This window comes from Ailuropoda melanoleuca, chromosome X, assembly GCF_002007445.2.
Source record: "Ailuropoda melanoleuca isolate Jingjing chromosome X, ASM200744v2, whole genome shotgun sequence".
In the NCBI taxonomy this organism is placed as follows: Eukaryota; Metazoa; Chordata; class Mammalia; order Carnivora; family Ursidae; genus Ailuropoda; species Ailuropoda melanoleuca.
The window spans coordinates 77,766,735-77,788,742 of record NC_048238.1 but is presented as its reverse complement, the minus strand read 5'-3'; the positions used below and the strand labels follow the sequence as shown (position 1 = coordinate 77,788,742).

General features: G+C 43.4%; 1 protein-coding gene across 1 annotated transcript in view; it reads left to right on the top strand.

Moving 5' to 3' along the window:
* The window catches only part of TRPC5 (transient receptor potential cation channel subfamily C member 5), a 249,344-nt gene extending 229,660 nt beyond the window's left edge, over positions 1-19,684 (top strand). The window contains exons 10-12 of the mRNA XM_034649039.1: positions 18,092-18,295; positions 18,542-18,583; positions 19,580-19,684. Of these exons, the coding sequence (XP_034504930.1) occupies positions 18,092-18,295; positions 18,542-18,583; positions 19,580-19,684 (351 nt within the window). The remainder of the gene's footprint in view (positions 1-18,091; positions 18,296-18,541; positions 18,584-19,579) is intronic.
* The last annotated feature ends 2,324 nt before the right edge of the window (positions 19,685-22,008 follow it).

Genomic DNA, 22,008 nt, shown 5'->3' with positions numbered 1-22,008 from the left:
GGCTCCTACTCTGAGTGAAACAGGGAGCCATGTGAGCGTTTTGAGCAGAGGAGGCATGTGATCTGACTTGCACTTTAATAAGAATGTGCTGATTGAGGGGCACCTAGGTGGCTTAGTCAGGTAAACGTCTGCCTTCAGCTCATGATCCCAGGGTTCTGGGATCAAGCCCCACATTGGGCTTCCTGCTCAGTGGGAAGCCTGCTTCTCCCTTTCCCTCTGTCCCTCCCCCTGCTTGTTCTCTCTCTCTCTCTCCAATAAATAAAATCTTTTTTTTTAAATAGAATATGCTGATTGAGAAAAGACAGAAGTGGTGCAGCAACCAAGACAGAGAGACAAGTTATGAGATCATTGCATTAACCAAAATAAGAGCTGGTGGTGGCTTAGAATAGGGTGGTCATGACGTACACGATGAGAAGTGGTCAGATTCTAGGTATATTTCAAAGCTACATCCAATTCTGATGGATCAGATGTGGGGTATGAGCAAAAGAGAGGAGTCCAGGATGACACCAAGACCATGGGCCTAAGTAACTGGAAGGATGGAGTGTGCCCTTACTGAGATGAGGAAGAGTAGTAAAGATCTGGAGACAGAGATCCAGAGTTAGGTTTTAGACGTGTGGAGTTGGAAATAACCTGTTAAACATCTGAGTGGAGATGTCAGGTAGGCAGGGGTCTACAGGTCTAGCAGAGAGGGCCAGGCTGGAGACAAGAGATTTGGGAGTCACTAGCATGTGCATGTTATTGAAAGTCATGGGACTCGGTGAGATCACTAAGGGAGTGAGTGTGGATACAAAAGGGAAGAGGTCCAAAAGTGAGGCACTTGAGTGTTTAGAGGTTGGAAAGATGGGATAGATCGCCCAAGGAGATTGAGAAAGAACAACCAGAGAGGTAGGAGGAAAATGAGGATAGTGCATTATATTATAACACTTTATTATCCCCAGGATACAAATAACATCATATGATAAAAAGTGGTAGAGCCTGGATTTGAATTGAGGTAGTCTGACCCCAACGCTCATGCACAGAAGGAACTGCTACTCCATCACATACACCTTGAGGCCAGGAAGCACCTGAACTGCACTTTCACTGCAAAGTCCCCAGCACACCTTCTCTCATTCCCTAGCTACATGGCAACCCTGAACCACCGATCTCCTTGTCCTTCCAGTTGCAGTGACTAAAGATTTCATGAGCATCGGAACCATGGACACTTCATCTAACATACCTACATCCCTCTCTTAGCTCTCAAGAACTGCTTCTTAAGAAAACAGAACAAAGCATAACCCTGCCAGCTTTCAGTCCCACAAAACTATCCAAACTATGGAAGCTATAATAAGCCTAAGGGATAATAGAGCCTCTTTCCAGGTGAAGGAGTTGCTCGTTTCAACCTGTAGAAATTTTATGACATTGGAGCAGAGACATTTCAGATTTTAATAACTGTCTCTTTCCTTTGGGATACTCTCACGCAATCTAGATATTAATTTTTCTCATTGTAGCTTGTGCTTTTCCCTATTGCCAAACCATTCTCTGGAATCCGATCTGGGATTGCTACCTTTCACTAGCAAGAAAGCAAACATTCAGAACCACAGAGGACATTTTAATAGTGCCCCCACTTTGGGTAACGTGGAACCTATGAAGACCTGCTAATAATCCCAGATCAGCGAACAACCTATATCTCCTGGTAGGTTCTGAAAAATACAAAAGGGCTTGGTGCTTTACGTGATATAAAGGTAAAGACACAGTTGATGCCTTTAGGGAGCTTAAAGTCTAGTTCAGAGGGAGAAGTCTGACATGAGTAAAATAACAATAGTATTATTATCATGATTATATAATAGTGATTAGAGAGAGAATGGGTGTAGGAGAAGTCAGACTGCCTGGATTTGAAACCTGGACTCCTATTTAGTGTGGTTTGGGGCAACCTGACCTCTTTCTACCTCATACAACTTCTCTGTAAAATAAGGATGATATTTAGGTTTTTTGTCTCCTTCTGACTCTCAGAACCATTCTCTGTCCATTTCCTGCTCTGCTCTGTATCAAGAGCACTATATTCCCTACAGTCCACTCCCTTTGGCTTCTGGGTAGGTTTTACCAACCCAAAGGTAAGAAGAATGGAGGAGCTCGGATATTTCTTCCACACCCCAAACTCCACTTTTTTTTTTTTATGTTGTGTTAGTCACCATACAGTACATCATTAGTTTTTGATGTAGTGTTCCATGATTCATTGATGCATATTACACCCAGTGCTCCATGCAATACGTGTCCTCCTTAATACCCATCACCTGGCTATTCCATCCCCCCACCCCCCCTCCCCTCTAAAATCCTCAGTTTGTTTCCTAGAGTCCATAGTCTCTCATGCCAAACCCCATTTTTTTGTGGTACCACCAGCAGCAGCTATATTTCTCACGGGGCTCATCTTTAACAACCACCAGGCATCCCCTCTCTCCTTGGCCCCAGCTTTTGCAAGGCATCCCCATCTTGGCTCTAGCTCCCCCCAGATAGCCTGTCTCTGGGCTCTGGTAACACCACTCACCACCTCTTCCAGTAGTCCCTCCAACTCTAGGGATAAAGGGGGCTTCCTGTTGTTGCTGAGTTGACAACTCTGAGCTGTCTTACTGTCCTGTTTGGCTTCTTATCCCTTCCATCATCGACATACTAATCCCTGTTTTAAATTTTCTACTTGAAAGACCTAGAGTGATTTCCATTTGTCTGGCTGTACCCAACCTATCCATACCTCTCTGATTAGGTTGTTGTGGGGTTGGTTTATGAAGGACAGATGGGGCTGAGACTTGAAGGTCAAATTTGGAAAGACAGAAAAGGGGGGATAGCTTTCAGATCTCATTTCTGTCAGGGAAATAGTTTGCACACCAGCAAGGATCGGCCCTGTGTTGATTGAAGGCACCAAGGGTGTAGGAGATGGCCTCATTCTTTTCTGCCTCCTCTTCTTTGATTTCCCATGAAAATATCTTCAACTGGGGGGCACCTGGGTGGCTCGGTCGGTTAAGTGTCTGCCTTCAGCTCAGGTCATGATCCCAGGGTCCCAGGATCAAGCCCCAGGTCGGGCTTTCTGTTCAGTGGGGAGCCTGCTTCTCCCTCTCCCTCTGCATGCCACTCCCCCTGCTTGTGCTCTCTCTCTATCAAATAAATAAATTAAATATTTTTAAAAAGTAAAAGAAAATATCTTCAAATGGGAATAATGTCCTCCCTGTGCCATTAGGGAATACACCCCAGCAATGAAGAGAAGCATGTAGGGGAATCATATCTCTAGGAGCTGGATGACAAAGTTCAGAGCCTACCTTTAGAAAAATAATTTTAAAAGATGAGGGCTGCTTGGCTTCTCACATCCCCATTCTGAGTCTTTATACTGCTGTCCACCTGGCTCAGCATAGCACCTGGGGCTAACTGCCTTGCCTTGCGTGGACCTTACCTTGGACAAGCCCTTTGCTTCCACCTCTAGGCCCGATCTGAGCTCTTTCTCAGACCCTAAGGCTCAGAGAAATCAGTAATAAGCATGCAATGAATATCTAGCACACAAACAGCCTTTATTAATCTGATAGGCATTCAACTCTTTCCAGTCTATTATCATTATAACTGCCGTCAATAATAACTACCATGTATGGAGCACTTATTATATGCCAGATATGATACAAAGCACTTTTTATACACATTTTCTCATTAAATTTTTACAACAACCTTGTGAGGCAGGTACTATTATTAATTCAATTTTATAGGCGAGGAAACTGAGGCACAGAGCTCAAAGTGACTTACCCAAGGGCACACTCTTAATAAAGGCACTGGAAGGTGTGTCTAATCCCAAGTAATCACAATACTATACCCACCCCTTTCCCTGCCTGCATTCCAACCCCCCAGACCTGGATGCACTCCCCCCACCCCACCCCACACCCAACCTTGGACTCCCTCAGCTTCATCCTTCTACGTGAGTCACTGACTCTGTCTCCTGACTTCTAACCAGAAGGATAACCTCTTAGGAGACTTTCCCTTGGTTCTAGAGACTGTGCCTTCCATTTCCCTGAGCGGAGATTCCCTACCCCCCCCCCAAAACACACACACAGACACACACACACACAAACACAAACACACACGCTGGCTCTCTTTTTCCTCTTTTTCTCCTTTAGTGTGTCTGTGCGCACTTCAAACTTCCAGTTTCTTCTTAGCTCTGCCCTGAATACTGCCAGCCTCCTCACTGAGCAATCACACAACCCACCTGAGATAATCACACCCACAAAGGGTAAAAAGTTCAGTGCTCTCAAGCTCATTTGCATGACAAGAATTCCTCATTCAACTTACACCTCCTGCCTTGGGACAACATCTGTTGAACACGGACAAGAAAAATGCATATATGAGCAGACATGATCAAATTTAGCATAAAATCTCAGAGGATTCACAAACCTCCTCCCACTGTCATCCAGAAATCCCTGACCTTAAGACCTGTCCCCAGTTAGCATGCAAATACGGGTTCAGCTGTTAGGAGGTCACTTGTGATTCAGAGTAACTGAATCTGATCCCTTACTGAGACCAGGTTTGCATATGGGGCCAAGCAAGTGAGACAGACCATGAGGGAATTGTACCTGAAGACTGGGGAAGGGATACCAACAAGGAAAAGAGATTAGAGGCACTGAAGGAAAATGTCATCATCACCACAGCTTTGCAAATGATCAGGTCTGTGCAACAGTCCCCAAGCCAAAGGTGTCTTCAGCCACTCTGTATAATAACAACCATCGATGGATGATCTGTGTCCATAAAAATGACTGTGTTCGTATTTCCAACGATTTCAGAACTGAGACTCGGGAAGAATTGCTCCTCGTGGAACACCTGGCCCTCCTATGGACTGGTCTCTGAATGCTCTCTTCATAGGCCACAAATCATATTTGTGGACAAGTCAAAGGCCCATGGCCCAAAGGTTGTTGTTGGGAAATGGGGCTCTTCTTGGCTTCTGCTTGTTCTCATGATCATTGTTCTGGGCACCAGGAGTCAGTTGACTGGAAAGCTAAGTGGTACAAATGATCTTTGATTTCTGAGCAGTTGAGGTTTAGAAACTACATGTGAGCTCAGAGTGATTAATATGAATAAGGCCGCCCTCTTCTTCCTGTGGTCCTCAGAGCCCTGTGTTGTAGCCCGAATCCATGTAAGAGACAGCACAGGCCAGGAGGTGTCCTTTAGCTACAACAAAGAAGTCACAATACCCAGAAGGAGCATAGGAGGCCACAACCGGCTGCATTACTCTGCCTTTCGCTCGTGGCCTGACAGCAAAGTTACATTACATCAGCTGTCAAAGTAAATTTGTTTTTGATGGAAAGAGAAAAACAGAGATCTAAGAGTAAAACTGAAGAGAAAGGGTCATTTTATTTCTTTCTTATCCTCTTTTCTTCTGTCACAGGATTCTGCTTTTTCCTCTGTCCTCTTTCCCAATTTCCCCTGGGGGTTTGACCTTATAAAGTACCTGGGGCTATAAAATTGTGAGCTCATCACAAAAGCTTTATGACAAATATATTTATCTCAAAGCTGTTCTTAATAAATGCGGCATATCCGGAAGCTCCCATAGTTAAAGAAAGCATTCTAGATCCCCTCATTCATTAGAAAATCAACATTACTAAAGAAGGTTTGAACTATTAGAATTAGAATCCTCTCAACTAACTCCACCAAAATTCCCATTGGCCTCACCCTAAAGATTCCTGAAGGTACAAAGAAGTTTCTAGCACCCAATAAGTCTTCTAGGAGATTTTGCTACAGGGCTTTTCTCTTAACACCTCATTTCCTACATTTCATATAGGGAAACTAACTAATGCAAAATACTTCATGCTGGAGTCCCTCCTTCCTTAACCAGGATATGGTGTCTGACACATAGTAGGTTCTCACTTAATATCTGTTGAATAAATGAGCAAATACATGAATTCCTAATGCATGTGGCAAAATATTTTAAAGTGTGAAGACAGAGCAACTGACAAAGCTGACCAAAGCTAAGCTGTTTGTCTTCCAGTTCAGGGGATGGCCACATTTTTTCTATAAAGCGGCACATAGTGAATATTTGAGGCTTTGCGGACTATAAGATCTCTGTCACTACTATCTAATTCTGCTATTATAACACAAAAGAAGCCGTAGAAATACATAAATAAAAGGGCATGACTGTGTGCCAATAAAACTTTCTTTACAGGTGCAGAAATTTGAAATTCATATAGTTTCCATGTAAAAAATATTACTCTTCTTTTGATGTCTTTTCAATCACTTAGAAATGTAACAACCAGTCTTAGTTCTCAGGCTGTTCAAAACCAAGTGGCAGGCCAGATTAGGCCTGCAGGCCATCGTTTGCCTATTGCTATTCTAGTTGTTTCCATTTATATCTCTTTTCTACTCAACACATACTTTTTCACTGATTGACAGGGAGAAGCTTGAGGAAATCCCCGATCTATAGTTTGTCGACCATGTTTAAAAAAATGGCATAATGTGGATTTATATCCACTGAAAGTGTTTGGTGTTTGGAGATGAATACATTTCTATGGCAATGGGTGGAAGCATTATCTGACTGAAAAGAAATCTGCCTACATGATGGATTTCATAATTATAGTAACAGCGCTTTATACTTCCCAAAGCATATTTGCATATATTGTCTTATTTGATCCTCATGAGCACTTTTGAGAGTAGGCAATATAATCTGCATGTTACGGATGAGGAAACAGGCTTGCAAAGGTTGAGACTTGACCAGGGCTACATGGCAAGTTTGTTCATTCATTAATTCATTCTTTCTGCAAGGACTTGAGAGGCGGCCATAGGCAAGCAATTAGGTCAAGGTGAATGCAGGGCCAGTGACTCCTCAGGTGATGTTAAGAAGCAATCCAGAAAATAAAAATGTGCCCTGGAGGGGCACAGTGGGTGGCTCAGTGGGTTAAGCATCTGCCTTCAGCTCAGGTTGTGATCCCGGGGTCCTGGGATCGAGCCCCATGTCTAGCTTCCTGCTCAGTAGGGTGGGGTGGCTGCTTCTCCCTCTGCTCCTCCCCACCCTGCTCATACTCTGTCCCTCTCTCCCTCAAATAAATAACATTAAAAAAAGGAGAAGTAGGAAGAAGTGTGATCTAGAGAGTTCAAAGTAAAGTCCTGACAAGTGAGACAGAGGGGGATGGACAAGTAAATTTTCCCATGCCCACATGACCAGGCACACCTCTCTCTTCTGCCCAGGCTCAGAAATGGAAGCCCTGACTGAATTAGTCCTGGTTATTTCTGAAAACTGCAGGGTAAGCTCAGCCAACCACAGCCCTCACCACCCTCTGATTGTTTCTGTCCTCTGAAGGGAAAAGGCGGCCGTATTCCCCAAATGAAAGATACAGGCAAGTGGAACAATCTGTGTCTCCTTTCAATTTACATTTGTGGAGACCCCCAGAAAAGGTGACAGTTCAGTGAGCTTCAGGACCACCATGTCTGCTGTGAATGGTGTTGCCAGAATTGTGCAGTGTGCAACCTACACAGCTGAATGCAAGAGCCCTACGAAGGTAGCTTCAGAAGCAGAAAAAGCTGAAGCAAACAAGTGGAAAAGAAACCTGGGCCAACAGAGGCCTGGCCAACTATGTAGTGGGATCTCAAAATCTCAGAGCCTGACCATCAGGCTCTGTCTCTGCACTGTTTGCAGGTACCTTTCTGACACACAGGACTCAACTTGCTGCATATTGTGAAATCCCACTCAGTGCACTTCCCAAAGAGACAGTACACCGTAGAGCCTTAGTGGTTAAGAGCTTGGGTCCTAGGGGCGCCTGGGTGGCTCAGTGGGTTAAGCATCTGCCTTTGGTTCAGGTCATGATCTTGGGGTCCTGGGATCGAGCCCCACATCCTTGGGTTCCCTGCTCAGCGAGGGAGTCTGCTTTTCCCTCTCCCTCTGCCCCTCCCACATGTGTGTGGCATGCTCGCACACATGCTCTCTCTCTCTCTCAAATAAATAAATAAAATCTTAAAAAAAAAAAGTGCTTGGGTCCTAGCGTCAACCCAACCCAAATTGGAATTGTGGTCCACCAGTTTCTAGCGATATGTCCTTAGACACGTTTCTTGACTTTGGTGAGCCTTATTTATAAGGAAATAGTAATAGAACCTACCTCAGTAGGCTGTAGTGAAGAATCAATAAGGTGATACACTTGAAAATATTACTGATGCTCCCTTCACAGACATATCTGCCTTTGACCTCCACTGAATTCCTTCTACAAAAATCTGTCGTAGGGGCACCTGGGTGGCTCAATGAGTTAAGCATCCAACTGTTGGTCCAGGCTCAGGTTGTGATCTCAGGGTTGTGAGATCAAGCTCCACATCGGGCTCCGTGCTGGGCATGGAGTCTGCTTAAGATTCTGTCTTTCTCCCTCTCTCTCTGCCCCCCCCAGCTGTTCACAGGCTCTCTCTCTCTCTAAAAAAAAAAAAATCAGTTGTACATCCACTCTATGCCAGGCTCTAGGATTGCAATAGTAAAGAAGACAAAAGTTTCTTTTTTTTTTTTTTAAAGATTTTATTTATTTATTCGACAGAGATAGAGACAGCCAGCGAGAGAGGGAACACAAGCAGGGGGAGTGGGAGAGGAAGAAGCAGGCTCATAGCAGAGGAGCCTGATGTGGGGCTCGATCCCATAACACTGGGATCACGCCCTGAGCCGAAGGCAGACGCTTAACCGCTGTGCCACCCAGGCGCCCCAAGACAAAAGTTTCTAACCTCAATGGGCTTTCCTTCTAGTGGGGAGCCTAAGAATAAGAGGGACAAGTCCATTAAAGTGAGTTGTGATCGTTGGTGGGAGAGAACAGAGAAAGGTGCTTTGAGGAGAAGCCCACTCTAAATTTCTTGTTCAAGGAAAGTCTCTTTGAGGAAGTGATATTTGAGCTGAGAACTGACAGATGAGAATAAGTCAGCCTATTTTCCTGACTAGGAAAAAATACAATTAAAACATAAATATAAAAAAAATTTCCCCAAATTCCTCCTCTTTTACCCTGGTGGTTATATCTTGAGTCATTCTATGGAAACTCTTGGAGAAGTAAAGCTTTGAGTTGCCAATTTAATTGGGGATGTGAGAGAGGGTCTAAGGAGCCCACTGGGTATTGGTGAGCCCATACTCAAGGCTCAGACACACTCTCTCTCAAATAAATAAGTAAATAAAATCTTTAAAAAAAAAAAGAAGAAGAAGAAGGGCTAGCAGGAGGTGAGGAGCAAGGAATAAGGACACAAGAAGGTCAGGCTACCGGGAGCTTCTGATGGGGATGGGGTGTGGCCAGATGTTCCAGATGTTTCCAGACTTTATGCCACTGAATCCTGTTTGAGCCTTATCCACATAGATAGTAAGTGAACCAAGTAAGTGGCCAATATGAGTGAAAGGAATGGGTCAGAAGACTCCGATTCTACATGTGCTTTACCACTCACTAGATGTGTGACCCTTAAGAAGTAATTGCTCTCTCCAGACCTCATTCCCCACACACAAAATTACAACCGGTGTACTGGCAACTGCATGGGGTGGATCTGAGAATCAAATGAGAAAATGTGAAAAGTGCTTAGAAAAGCATAAAGCTCTAGGCAAGTGGGAAGTCCTGGCTGTCTGATGTCCCTTTCCCAGGGGCAAGCTAAAGGTGAAACACTTGGCATTTTATTTTCTGGCCCATTGTGTTTGAACCTGGCCAGAAAGCACTTACGTAGAAAAGACAGTGGCTCCAGAAAGCATTAAGAGAGCTCCAGTGCCATGACCACCAGCACCCCTCGTCAGGATGTAGGGAGGGACAATTCTTCCAGCGACGGAGCTCAGTAGGATCTGAGAGTCCGACCAGAGCTTATTTTCTTTGAGGACCCCTGGAGATATCACAAGAACAATTTTTTTTGCAGTGATAAACTGGAGGCCTAGAGAAAGTAACATGGTTTGTTTCCATATCTACATATTTTAGATTACCCAGAGGCTTGTGTGGTGCTATTCCTCAGCCAAAACTTACTACACTGGGGGTCTGGGTGGCTCAGTCAGTTGGGCATCTGACTCTTGATCTCAACCCAGGTCTTGATCTCAGGGTTATGAGTTCGGACCCAGTGTGGAGCCTACCTAAAAAACAACAACAACAACAGAACAACAAAAAACTTACCTATGCTGTGTGCTACTCTACCATGGCCCCACCTTCCCCACATCATAACAACTGATAATGGGGGGTGTCCACTGGGAAAGAACCACATCCTTAATTTCCAGCATCTGGTTACCCCGAGCCCCCCTTTTGTTCCTTCCCTCCCCCCAATTCCCATCCCACCTTGGTGTAGGAGAGGGAGGACAAGAAGGGGAAGATAATTGTAACTAGCAAGATGACAGCAGAGGAGATACTAAGGGATTGCCATCCCAGTGGTTGATTTCACAAAAATTTAGGAACTTAAAACTGCCTAAATGTCATCGTGAATCTCAGGAGGTAGATGATTTCTTTGAAGGCAGCAGAGTGGGTCAGAGGTGGATCGCGGAGGAGGGATTTCCAGTGACCCAGTGCTGTCACCAATTTGTTTGCCAGTTTTCCTGCCATATGCCTTGGAATCAGAGAAACAGAATGACAGTCCACTGTTTGGGACCTGTCTTGTTTTTACAAGTATGCTTGTGTTTCATAGACTAAAGTGTCTCTAAATAAACCCCGGTAGTGCTTGTGAGGACCTTGCAGAACCATTTTGGAAGGTGGAAAGTAGATCATTCTGCAGTCTCAGGGACATGGGGCACCGGATTGATTTGCAGTTGTCTTTTTTTTCCCTGCCACTTTTATTGTCCTCAGTACAGGAAGAATTGTCCTCCCTACATCCTGACAAGGGATGCTGGCTGTCATGGCACAGGGACTCTCCAGTGCCTTCTTATTAGCTAGGCAACACGCATGGACCTTGAGGGCATTACGCTAAGTGAAATAAGTCAGGAAGAGAAAGACAAATATCATATGATCTCACTTATATGTGGAATCTTAAAAAATAAAACAAAAAAAAAACTCATAGAAAAAGAGATCAGATTTGTGGTAACTGGACGGGAGATTGGAGGAAGGTGATCAAAAGGCACGAATTTCCAGTTCTAAGGTAAGTAAGTACTGGGGATGTAATGTACAACATGAGGACTATAGTTAACGCTACTGGTATATATTGGGGTGTGTGTGTGTATATATATATGTGTATTTACGGTATATATTGAAAATCGCTAAGATAGTAGATGCTACAATTTCTTATCACAAGGAAAAAAATTTTATATTTGTATGAGGATGTTAATTACACTTATTGTGGTAAATATATGTAGGTCAAGTCATCATGTTGTACAACTTAAACTTATACGGTGCTATATGTCAATTACATCTCAATGAAACCAAAAGAAAAAAATAATAATTCCACAGTGTTAAACATTATCAGCCTCCCTCACCCCCACCCAAAAGAAAACCCAGAGAGTACCAAGCTTCAGGGACCACCAAATATTCTCCCCAGCACCTTTCAGCTCTTTGGCTGTATTGTGCACACATTAAGAAAGGCTAGGGAGATGTCTGGGTGGCTCAGTCGGTTAAGCATCTGCCTTCGGCTCAGGTCTTGATCCCAGGGTCCTGGGACCCCTCCTTGCTCATCTGGGAAACTGCTTCTCCCTCTGCCTGCCGCTTCCCCTGCTTGTGCACGTGCTCGCTCGCGCTCTCTCTCTCTCTCTCTCTGACAAATAAATAAATAAAATCTTTAAAAAAAGAAAGACTAGGGAACTGCCTTTGTCCCTCGTTTCCCCCACCCTGTATTTCTTCCATAGTAGCCTGATAAGCCAGCTTTGTTCGTATTGCTGGGCGGCCTCATGACATTATCTTCAGGGGTGTACAAACTATATCTACTTCCCACTGTCCCGTCAAGAGACGGATGGAAGGGGGGTAGCCATGGGATGATAGGGACTGTTAGGGAGGAGGCAGAGCTGCAGGTCTACTGCTTTGGACTGCCAAACACACCTGAACTAGCAGGTAGAATCCCAGAATTAGTGTTTCCAAAAGTGCAGTCAACAACCACCTGCATCAAAATCAGCCAAAGAAGCTTTTTAAACAACGTAGATTCTCGAGCCTCCCATCCCCACAGCATCTTTAGTGTTTGTAGGTCTGAAGCGGGGCCCAGGAATCTGCACTTTGGCAAGCACCCAGGCCAAGTCTAATATGCACTGAAGCTTGAGAACCACTGCTGTCAACAAATCCCAAGTAGTTCATTTGACTTCAATAGCCATGCTCAACAGCTCTACTCTTTCTCATTTTCAGTATTGCCCCTTTCTGGAAAGTTCTTTCTCTCCACCTCTGCCTGCAGAAATCCTGCCGATATTTCAGAGCCCCACTCAAATATAACCTCTTTCGTAGTGCCTTCCCTGCTTTCTGGCCCCCATCTGCAAACAGCTGGGACCGCTCTGGAAGAATGAGAAGGGATAGTGGTTGCTCTCAGTAGTGGAGAGTGAGGGGAGTTGAAAGCGTGATAATGAAGCTAGAGCATGGGTTCTGAGGTTTAGTAGCTGAATTTGTGCACTGAAGCTGAGGTTGTCACAGGGCTGGAAGCTGGGTAACCAGTAAAAGAGTAACACACACCAAGCCCCTTGGCGGCGGTCAGAGCAGTAATTCCAACCACTTAGCAACATAATCACAGAGAAGGATTTGCAGCTGTTTCCTGCCTGGAGAAGGGGTGGGGGAGCATGAGGAGGGACAGACACAATAGCCACCTACCAGACAACTGCATATGTTCAGTAGAGAGATGAACCTGTTTGTAGCACCCACTGAGGGGGATCTTGCAGTTTGAGAAGGGGGCATCAGTACTAGGGTGCGAGGGATGCTGGGGACAATGGCTGGCAGTGAGTTGGCACTGGAGGAAGGACTCTCTTTTATCCCTGATGTTTTGCGGCGGAGCTTGCGCACTTGAACTGAGGTTGCTACGAGGGCTCTAAAGAAGATAAACCGATATCAAAGTCACTCCCAGCAGGCCCCAGAGCTATGGGAACAGGACATTCGAACCACCCAGCCACCTTGGGAAAGAGAGGAAGATTGCCGATTCTTTAGAGACAGGGAACTGACCCCCCTCTAGACCACCGCACGTGCGTAGTAAGCTGGAGGTCAGGGCATGGAAGGGAATGGCAATACTCATTATGGGGACTTTCTCTACTTCAGGGCTTCCAAGAGACCTGGACTACTTCCATATTCTGAAGATTTCCATATATTTTTTTAAACTGAGTTCAAACAAAAATGGAGTTACAAAAACCATGATGTATTTTAAATGCTTATATCTTTTTAAAATGGCATTTTTAGCCCCGAGGCAAAACCACGATACAATGTATAGCATTGGGTGAGGTCCAGAAATCTGCATTTTTAACAAATGCACCCTGAATTCTACGAGGAGAAGAAATCACTCCAAGTGAGGTAGGCTTCCCTTGAAATGCCGGGGAAGTGAATTCTCTTACTTCAGTTTGGGGTGTGTTGCTTTCCCCCCCATAGGGAAACAGAGCGGGTCTTCTGTCCAAATGAAGTAAGCAGCTACTAGTTAATGTGAAAAAATGCCAAAATATCCCCTTACCCAAAACACCCTCCAACCAGCCTGCCATTGGGCCCAAGATTCCTGGGAGTAGCTTTTCTCCTTAAAGGTTATTATTAGCTCTGCTGTGTCTATGCCTGCCACTCTCCCTTTGCATTATGTTATAAAGCTTTCCAATTTGCTAAGGCAAGATGGTTGCTGGCAGGAGATCTAAGAGAGTGCATAAGAATTTGTCAAAAGCTGGTTAGAAATGGGCCTCGTGGTTTGATTGCAAGGAAAATAACCTTGAGCTTAGATTTGAGAAATGTGAAATTGAACAGACATATGCATTTGACCTCGCTGTGGCCATGTGTTCAGAATCTAAGCTAGTCAACAACATTTGAGGATGTGTTCTACAGTTACAGTACATTACACAGGGAAAGTGAAAGGAGATAAAATAAAGAGAAGCCCTGGCCTGCTCTACGGGACCTGACAATCTCAAAGGCAATGCATTGGCACACACGTGAACTAGAACACATATGTAAATCTATGTCTCATTAAAAGCATATCATGGGGGCACCTGGGTGGCTCAGTTGGTTAAGCGTCTGCCTTCGGCTCAGGTCATCCCTGGGACTGAGTCCCACATCCAGCTCCCTGCTCAGCGGAGACTCTGCTTCTCCCTCTCCCTCTGCCCCTCCCCCATGCTCATGCGCACTCTGTCTCACTCACTCTAGCTCTCAAGGAAATAAATAAAATCTTTTTAAAAATTAAAATAAATGAAAGCACATTATGCTAGCACAAAAGTCCTGAAAATTTTGGAAAATATGGAAGAGGAAGAACCACAGCCTGTGGTTGTGTAGGTATATCTTACACAAAAGAACTCTCCCAGGGGCTGATCTTGGAGAACGTTCAAAAGTAATAGTTGAGCAGAAAGGGTAGGGCAAAGAGTAGGAGAATGCATACCCACCAAACACTGGAAATAAGCAAAGAAAATGACAATGTCTGATTTGTCCATCACACAAGGTGAAAGGCTAGCCCCATGCAGATGCATAAAAACCTTTTGGGCATCATACAATCAGGGAAGTTGTAGACAAGTAAACTACAAAAGCCACAGCTATAATCTTGCAATTCAAATTAGATCAAGGATTAAAAATAAAACAGATTTCTATAAACCCAATCATCTTTTTGTCCCTGTTGTTCACTGCTACACTCCTAACACCTAACGTCTATATATATTTGGTGAATGAGTGAGTGTATGAATGAATACTTACTAATCACTTTACGGATTACACGGTTTAATCCTGCCAGGTGCTCTATTATTTCCAGATCTTCAGGTTTCCGGTGTTAATTCCACCACCACTTTTGGACAGTCATCTCTCTCTACCCAGCACCTAGCACAGTGCCTGGAATATAGTAGTTCGCTGCTCAACATAGGAATCAAAGACTGGAGGTTAGGTGGACCATGAGTTAATACATGATAAATGAATGGAAGAGCATTATTGAGACAGTAATTTGCAGTAACCTCTCTGCTAAATTAGTACATAGAAATTCCCAACCTGAGCTCACCTGAGTACTAGGGGCAGTAAATGGTAGCAGTGGGGGTCCTTGAGCTATTTTCAAAATGCTTAGCCACAATCATATCCTCCATCTAAATGGACTAGGGACAGTGAGTGACATTTCTCAGATGAAAGACTGGCTGTTTGGGGCCATCAAAGGGTAAAATGAAGATTCAAGGTTTGTTTCTGGTGTTACGCACTCAGAAATGTAGTGGAAAGAACTCCCGTCCTCCTCTGCATGCCAGCTTGCCTACAGCACCATTGTCTCTCAAGGCAGGATTTCAGGGCAGTGATAGTTACTAAACCAATAATTGTGTGCATATATATATGTGCATGTGTATGCAATTTATATATTGAAGCGGTCTTAGTCCTGGGTCTCATCAAGGGCATTCAAGTGCTTTTCCAGCATACTCTAATGAATTTGGAGGAAAAAAACCCTATATCTACTTTTATATGTTTTCAGGTTGACATCTAGTTATGTCATGCTAAGAGTTTAAACCATTGCAAATGATACAATTTCTAGAATAGGGTAAATATTGACATTTAAAATAAAACTATCTAATCACTCATTTAAATGTATTCAATGAAATCTGAAGACCATAGCGATTTGTGACTCATAACCATGTATTTAAAAATTAAATGGCTGGGCACCTGGGTGGCTCAGTCTGTTAAGAGTCTTCCCTTCAGCTCAGGTCATGATCCCAGGGTCCTGGGATTGAGCCCCGCATCAGAAAGAGAGAGAGAGAGCACAAGCAGAGGGAGCAGCAGAGGGAGAGGGAGAAGCAGGCTCTCTGCTGAGCAGGGAGCCTGATGCAGGACTCAATCCCAGGACCCACAGGCTTAACCAACTGAGCCACCCAGGTGCCCCAGGAATACTCCCTTTTATTGTGCTTCACAGACACTGTGTTTTTCACAAATTGAAGGTTTGTGGCAACCCTATGTTGAGCAAGTCCATTGGCACCATTTTTCCAACAGCATTTGCTCACCTTTTGTCTCTGTCTCACATTTTGGTAATTCTTGCAATATTTCAAACATATTCATCATTATTCTATTTGTTATGGTGATCTGTGATCAGTGACTATGGCTTGCTGAAAACTCAGATGATGGTTACCATTTTTTGGCAATAAAGTACTTTCTAATTGGGGAGGCTGGGTGGCTCAGTTGGTTAAGTACCCAGGTCTTGATTTCGGCTCAGGTCATGATCTCAGTGTCCTGGGATCAAGCCCCACATCACGCTCCATGTTCAGCGGGGAGTCTGCTTAAGAATTCTCTCTCTCCTTCTTCCTCTGCCCCTCGCCCCACGCTCACTCGCTCTCTCTAAAATAAATCTTTAAAGTACTTTCTAATTAAAGTATGCACATTGTTTTTTGAACATAATGCTATTGCACACTCAACAGACGACAGTATAGTGTAAATGTACCTATTATATGCACTACAAAACCAAAAAATTCATTTGACTTGCTTTATGAGATATTTGCTTTATTGTGATGGTCTGGAACTGAGACCACGATATCTCCGAGATATGCCTATATATATAAAAAAACTATCAAAGTTCACCTGTAAGAAAACAACATACTAGAAATGGGCAAAGGATCTGAACAGACACCTCACCACAGAGGATATAGAGATATCATGCATCTGAAAAGATGCTCAACATCAGTAGCTATTTGGGAAACGCATCTTAAAATCATAATAAGCTCCAACTACTTCTCTGTCAGAATGGCTAAACTTTAAAAACCTGACATATGGCACTGGGTCATGTATGGTAATGTTGAATCACTGTATCGTACACCTGAAACTAATATAACACTGCATGTTATCTAACTGGAATTAAAACAAAAACTTGATTAAAAAAAATTAAAACCTGGCAAATGCTAAGGAAGTTACAGAGCAAGCGGTGGGAATGAAAAGCCACACAGCCACTCAGGAAGACAGTTTGGCAGTTCATTATAAAGTTAAACGTACACTTCGCACATGACTCAACAAGAACACCCTAGCTAGTTAAGCTAGAAAGGTTAAATTTAGGTTCAACAAAAACCTTGTACATGTATGTTCAGAGCAGCTTTAGTCATAATTGCTGAAATTAGAAACACCCAAATGTTCTTCAAGAAGTGAATGAACAAACTTCATCCATGTAATGGTACATCCATATAATGGAACTAAAATGGAACACGGATGAATCTCAAAGCCAGTCTCAAAAAGGCTATCTACTGTATACCACCTATCTGGTATCTTGGAAGAGGCAAACTAAAGCGATGGAGAATGGAGGGGCACCTGGGTGGCTCAGTTGGTTAAGCGTCTGCCTTCAGCTCCGGTTGTGATCCCTAGGGTCCTGGGATTGAGCCCGTATCGGGCTCCCTACTCAGCGGGGAGCCTGCTTCTCCCTCTCCCTCTGCCTGCTGTTCCCCCTGCTTGTGTTCTCTGTGTGTCAAATAAATAAATAAAATTCTTCTTTAATAAAAGCATTGGAGAATGAAGCAGTAGTTGCTAGGGGTTAGGGGCTGGGGAGAGATTGATTACAAAGGGGCAACACTAGGGAATTTGGGGAAGGTGGTGGGACTGTTCTGTCTGGAACATGTAAGGATGTCATTTAAAGGGTTCTTCAGGTGCATATATGGCATCACGGTACACAATAGATGCTTTATGTTGCTTTTTTCACTTCCAGGTCTTGGAGCTTTTACAGATATATGGATAAGCACATATACACATATATATATGTTCTATATATAAAATGGTGACAGATCTACTACATTTGTAATAGCTATACTGCGAGCCATTTTGTGGACATAACATCATTTCCTTAAGCAGGCTCCCACTGTTGGATATTTAGGTTGTTGCCACTTGTTTCGCTATGACAAGCTACAGTGCTACAGTGAACGACCCTGTGGATACATCTTTTTGCAAGTATAATGATCAGATAAATCTCTAAAAGTAGGATTACCAGGTCCTGGGGTATGTGTAATTTGAATTTTTATACCTACTGACAGATTGCCCTCCATAGAAGCAAGCCGAACTTTTAGAATGAGTCATGGGTGCATTTTGCAGTTTCCAATTCCAAATTCTTGAACTTCTCCCTTTCACAGGATCATGCCGATATTGAGTGGAAGTTTGCAAGGACAAAGCTCTGGATGAGTTACTTTGATGAAGGTGGCACCTTGCCACCTCCTTTCAACATCATCCCCAGTCCCAAGTCATTTCTCTACCTTGGCAACTGGTTCAACAACACCTTCTGCCCCAAAAGAGACCCTGATGGCAGACGGAGAAGGCACAACTTGAGAAGCTTCACAGTAAGGCTTTTTAAAATTCTGTTTCTTTTTAAACAAAATTGTTTTCTATCTTCCCCCCCCAACCCTATCCTTCATGACAGTCCCTGTATTAAACAGCATAAAATCATTCCAACTTACAGAGGCATGGGGGTTTGTCAGACAGGAGCTCCTGTGTTATTCTCCAGCCCTAATATTTAGAAATATATTCAAGTGGGTGGGTTGCCGGGAGACCACTGATGTGAGCTCTTTGTCCATTTTCAATTACAGGAACGCCACGCTGACAGCCTGATACAGAATCAACATTATCAGGTAAAGCTCATCCTAGGGACTAAGCAAAATCCTTCTTGGTCAGTTGGTGTGACCTTGGACAAGTCACTTAACCTTGCTGAGCCTCAGTTTCCTCATCTGTTAAACGAGGGTGATATAACTTAATTCACAGGGTTGTTGTGAGAATCGAGTGGTGAGCAACGTATGCATGATCGTGTTGTGCGTGTATATCCAGGCACATTTAGTGGTACCTATCATCATCACCATTACTGATGCAATATAGAGTGACCACGTGTGTGCCATTCCCAGGAGGCTAAGTAAAAAGAGGCCATCCTGAGGTGCCTGGGTGGCTCAGTCAGTTGGCCTTCTAATTCTTGATTCCGACTCAGGTCATGATCTCAGGGTCGTGGGATTGAGCCCCACGCCAGGTTCTGCACTCAGTGGGGTGGTGCCTGCTTAGGAATCTCTTTGTCCCTCTCCCTCTGCCCCTCCCCCCTCTCTAAAATAAATAAAATCTTTTTTAAAAAGAGGGCATCCCTGTAAAAGAGAAGTGTACATTGACTTTAAGAAAAATATTTGGATTATGTAATTAGCAGACATCGAAATCAAAGATAGACACCAAAGAATGAGTTCGTGACACCAAAGAAAGAGGGAAGAACAACTCTCATCTTACTAGGAGAGTTAAAGTGTAATCCAGCCTGAAAGAAAGGGCACTGGCCATGACCATCCAAGGGTTATTTCACTCTCATTATTCTATAAATGTGAATCTGTGTTTGCCTTCTTTGTGGGCAGAAATGTTTCTTGTTGGGTGAATTTGATTTTGCTGGCCCACTCTGTCACCACATGTGGACACACAGTCATTTTTCATTTAGCCAATGGACTTAACTGGATTATTATGGAAAATGACTGGATCCTGGGAGGATTTCCTATTGCAAAGATAGTCGGAGCATGTTTTATTTCTTGACAGTGTTTCTTATTTTACTGAGAGCCTGAGAAGAAAACTGAATGCCCTTTATGTTTTTTTTTTTTAATTTCCAGGAAGTCATCAGGAATTTAGTCAAAAGATATGTGGCTGCTATGATAAGAAATTCCAAAACAAACGAGGGACTAACAGAAGAAAATTTTAAGGTAATTGAATCATGAAGTAGTTTAATTTCTCATTTCACATTGCTTAAGCATTATTTAATCTTCACAGTTTTCAAAGTTTCTGGTGATCATTTCAACTGCCTATAATACAGCAAAACCAGCTATGATTTTCATGTTCTCTTAGAATGGTCTGCAATTGGGGGCACCTGGGTGGCTCAGTCAGTTAAGCATCCAACTCTTTTTTTTTTAATGTTTTTTTATTATATTATGTTAGTCCCCATACAGTACATCCCTGGTTTCCGATGTAAAGTTCGATGCTTCATTAGTTGCGTATAACACCCAGTGCACCATGCAATACATGCCCTCCTTACTACCCATCACTGGCCTATCCCAGTCCCCCACCCCCCTCCCCTCTGAAGCCCTCAGTTTGTTTCTCAGAGTCCATAGTCTCTCATGCTTCATTCCCCCTTCTGATTACCCCCCTTTCCTTACCCCTTTCTTCCCCTACCGATCTTCCTAGTTCTTATGTTCCATAGATGAGAGAAATCATATGATAATTGTCTTTCTCTGCTTGACTTATTTCACTTAGCATTATCTCCTCCAGTGCCGTCCATGTTGCAGCAAATGTTGAGAATTCGTTCTTTCTGATAGCTGAGTAATATTCCATTGTATATATGGACCACAGCTTCTTAATCCAGTCATCTGTTGAAGGGCATCTCGGCTCCTTCCATGATTTGGCTATTGTGGACAATGCAGCTATGAACATTGGGGTGCATATGGCCCTTCTCTTTACTACGTCTGTATCTTTGGGGTAAACACCCAGTAGTGCAATGGCTGGGTCATAGGGTAGTTCAATTTTTAACTTTTTAAGGGACCTCCACACTGTTTTCCAGAGTGGCTGTACCAACTTGCATTCCCACCAACAATGTAGGAGGGATCCCCTTTCTCCACATCCTCTCCAACAATTGTTGTTTCTTGCCTTGTCTATCTTTGCCATTCTAACTGGCGTAAGGTGGTATCTCAGTGTGGTTTTGATTTGAATTTCCCTGATGGCTAATGATTTTGAACATTTTTTCATGTGTCTGTTAGCCATTTGTATGTCTTCATTGGAAAAGTGTCTGTTCATATCTTCTGCCCATTTTATGATTTGTTTATTTGTTTCTCGTGTATTGAGTTTGAGAAGTTCTTTGTAGATCTTGGATACCAGTCCTTTATCTGTGGTGTCCTTTGCAAATATATTCTCCCATTCCGTGGGCTGTCTCTTAGTTTTTTTGACTGTTTCCTTGGCTGTGCAGAAGCTCTTTATCCTGATAAAGTCCCATAAGTTCATTTTATCTTTTATTTCTCTTGCCTTTGGAGATGTGTCGTGAAAAAGGTTGCTCTGGCCGATGTCATAGAAGTTGTTGCCTATGTTCTCCTCTAGAATTTTGATGGATTCCTGTCTCACATTGAGGTCTTTCATCCATTTGGAGTTTATTTTTGTGTATGGTGTGAGAGAGTGGTCAAGTTTCATTCTTTTGCATGTAGCTGTCCAATTTTCCCAGCACCATTTATTGAAGAGACTGTCTTTTTTCCACCGGATGTTTTTTCCTGCTTTATCAAAGATTAGTTGCCCAAAGAGCCGAGGGTCCATTTCTGGGTTCTCTATTCTGTTCCATTGGTCGATGTGTCTGTTTTTGTGCCAGTACCATGCTGTCTTTGTGATCACAGCTTTGTAGTACAGCTCGAAATCCGGCATTGTGATGCCCCCAGCTTTGTTTTTCCTTTTCAACAGTTCCTTGGAGATTCGGGGCCTTTTCTGGTTCCATACAAATTTAAGGACTATTTGTTCCAGTTCTTTGAAAAATGTCCTCGGTATTTTGATCGGGATAGCATTGAAAGTGTAGATTGCTCTGGGTAGTATGGACATTTTAACTATGTTAATTCTTCCAATCCATGAGCATGGAATATTTTTCCATCTTTTTATGTCTTCCTCAATATCTTTCAAAAGTGATCTATAGTTTCTAGCATATAGGTCCTTTACGTCTCTGGTTAAGTTAATTCCAAGGTAACGCATGGTTTTTGGTGTTATTGTAAATGGGATGGATTCCCTAATTTCTCTTTCTTCAGTCTCGTTATTCGTGTATAGAAATGCAACTGATTTCTGGGCATTGATTTTGTATCCTGCCACCTTACTGAATTGTTCTATAACTTCTAATAGTTTGGGAGTGGATTCCTTTGGGTTTTCCATATAGAGTATCATGTCATCTGCAAAGAGAGACAGTTTGACTTCTTCTTTGCCGATTTGGATACCTTTGATCCCTTTTTGTCTTCTGATTGCTGTTGCAAGGACTTCTAGTACTATGTTGAATAATAGTGGCGAGAGTGGGCATCCTTGTCGT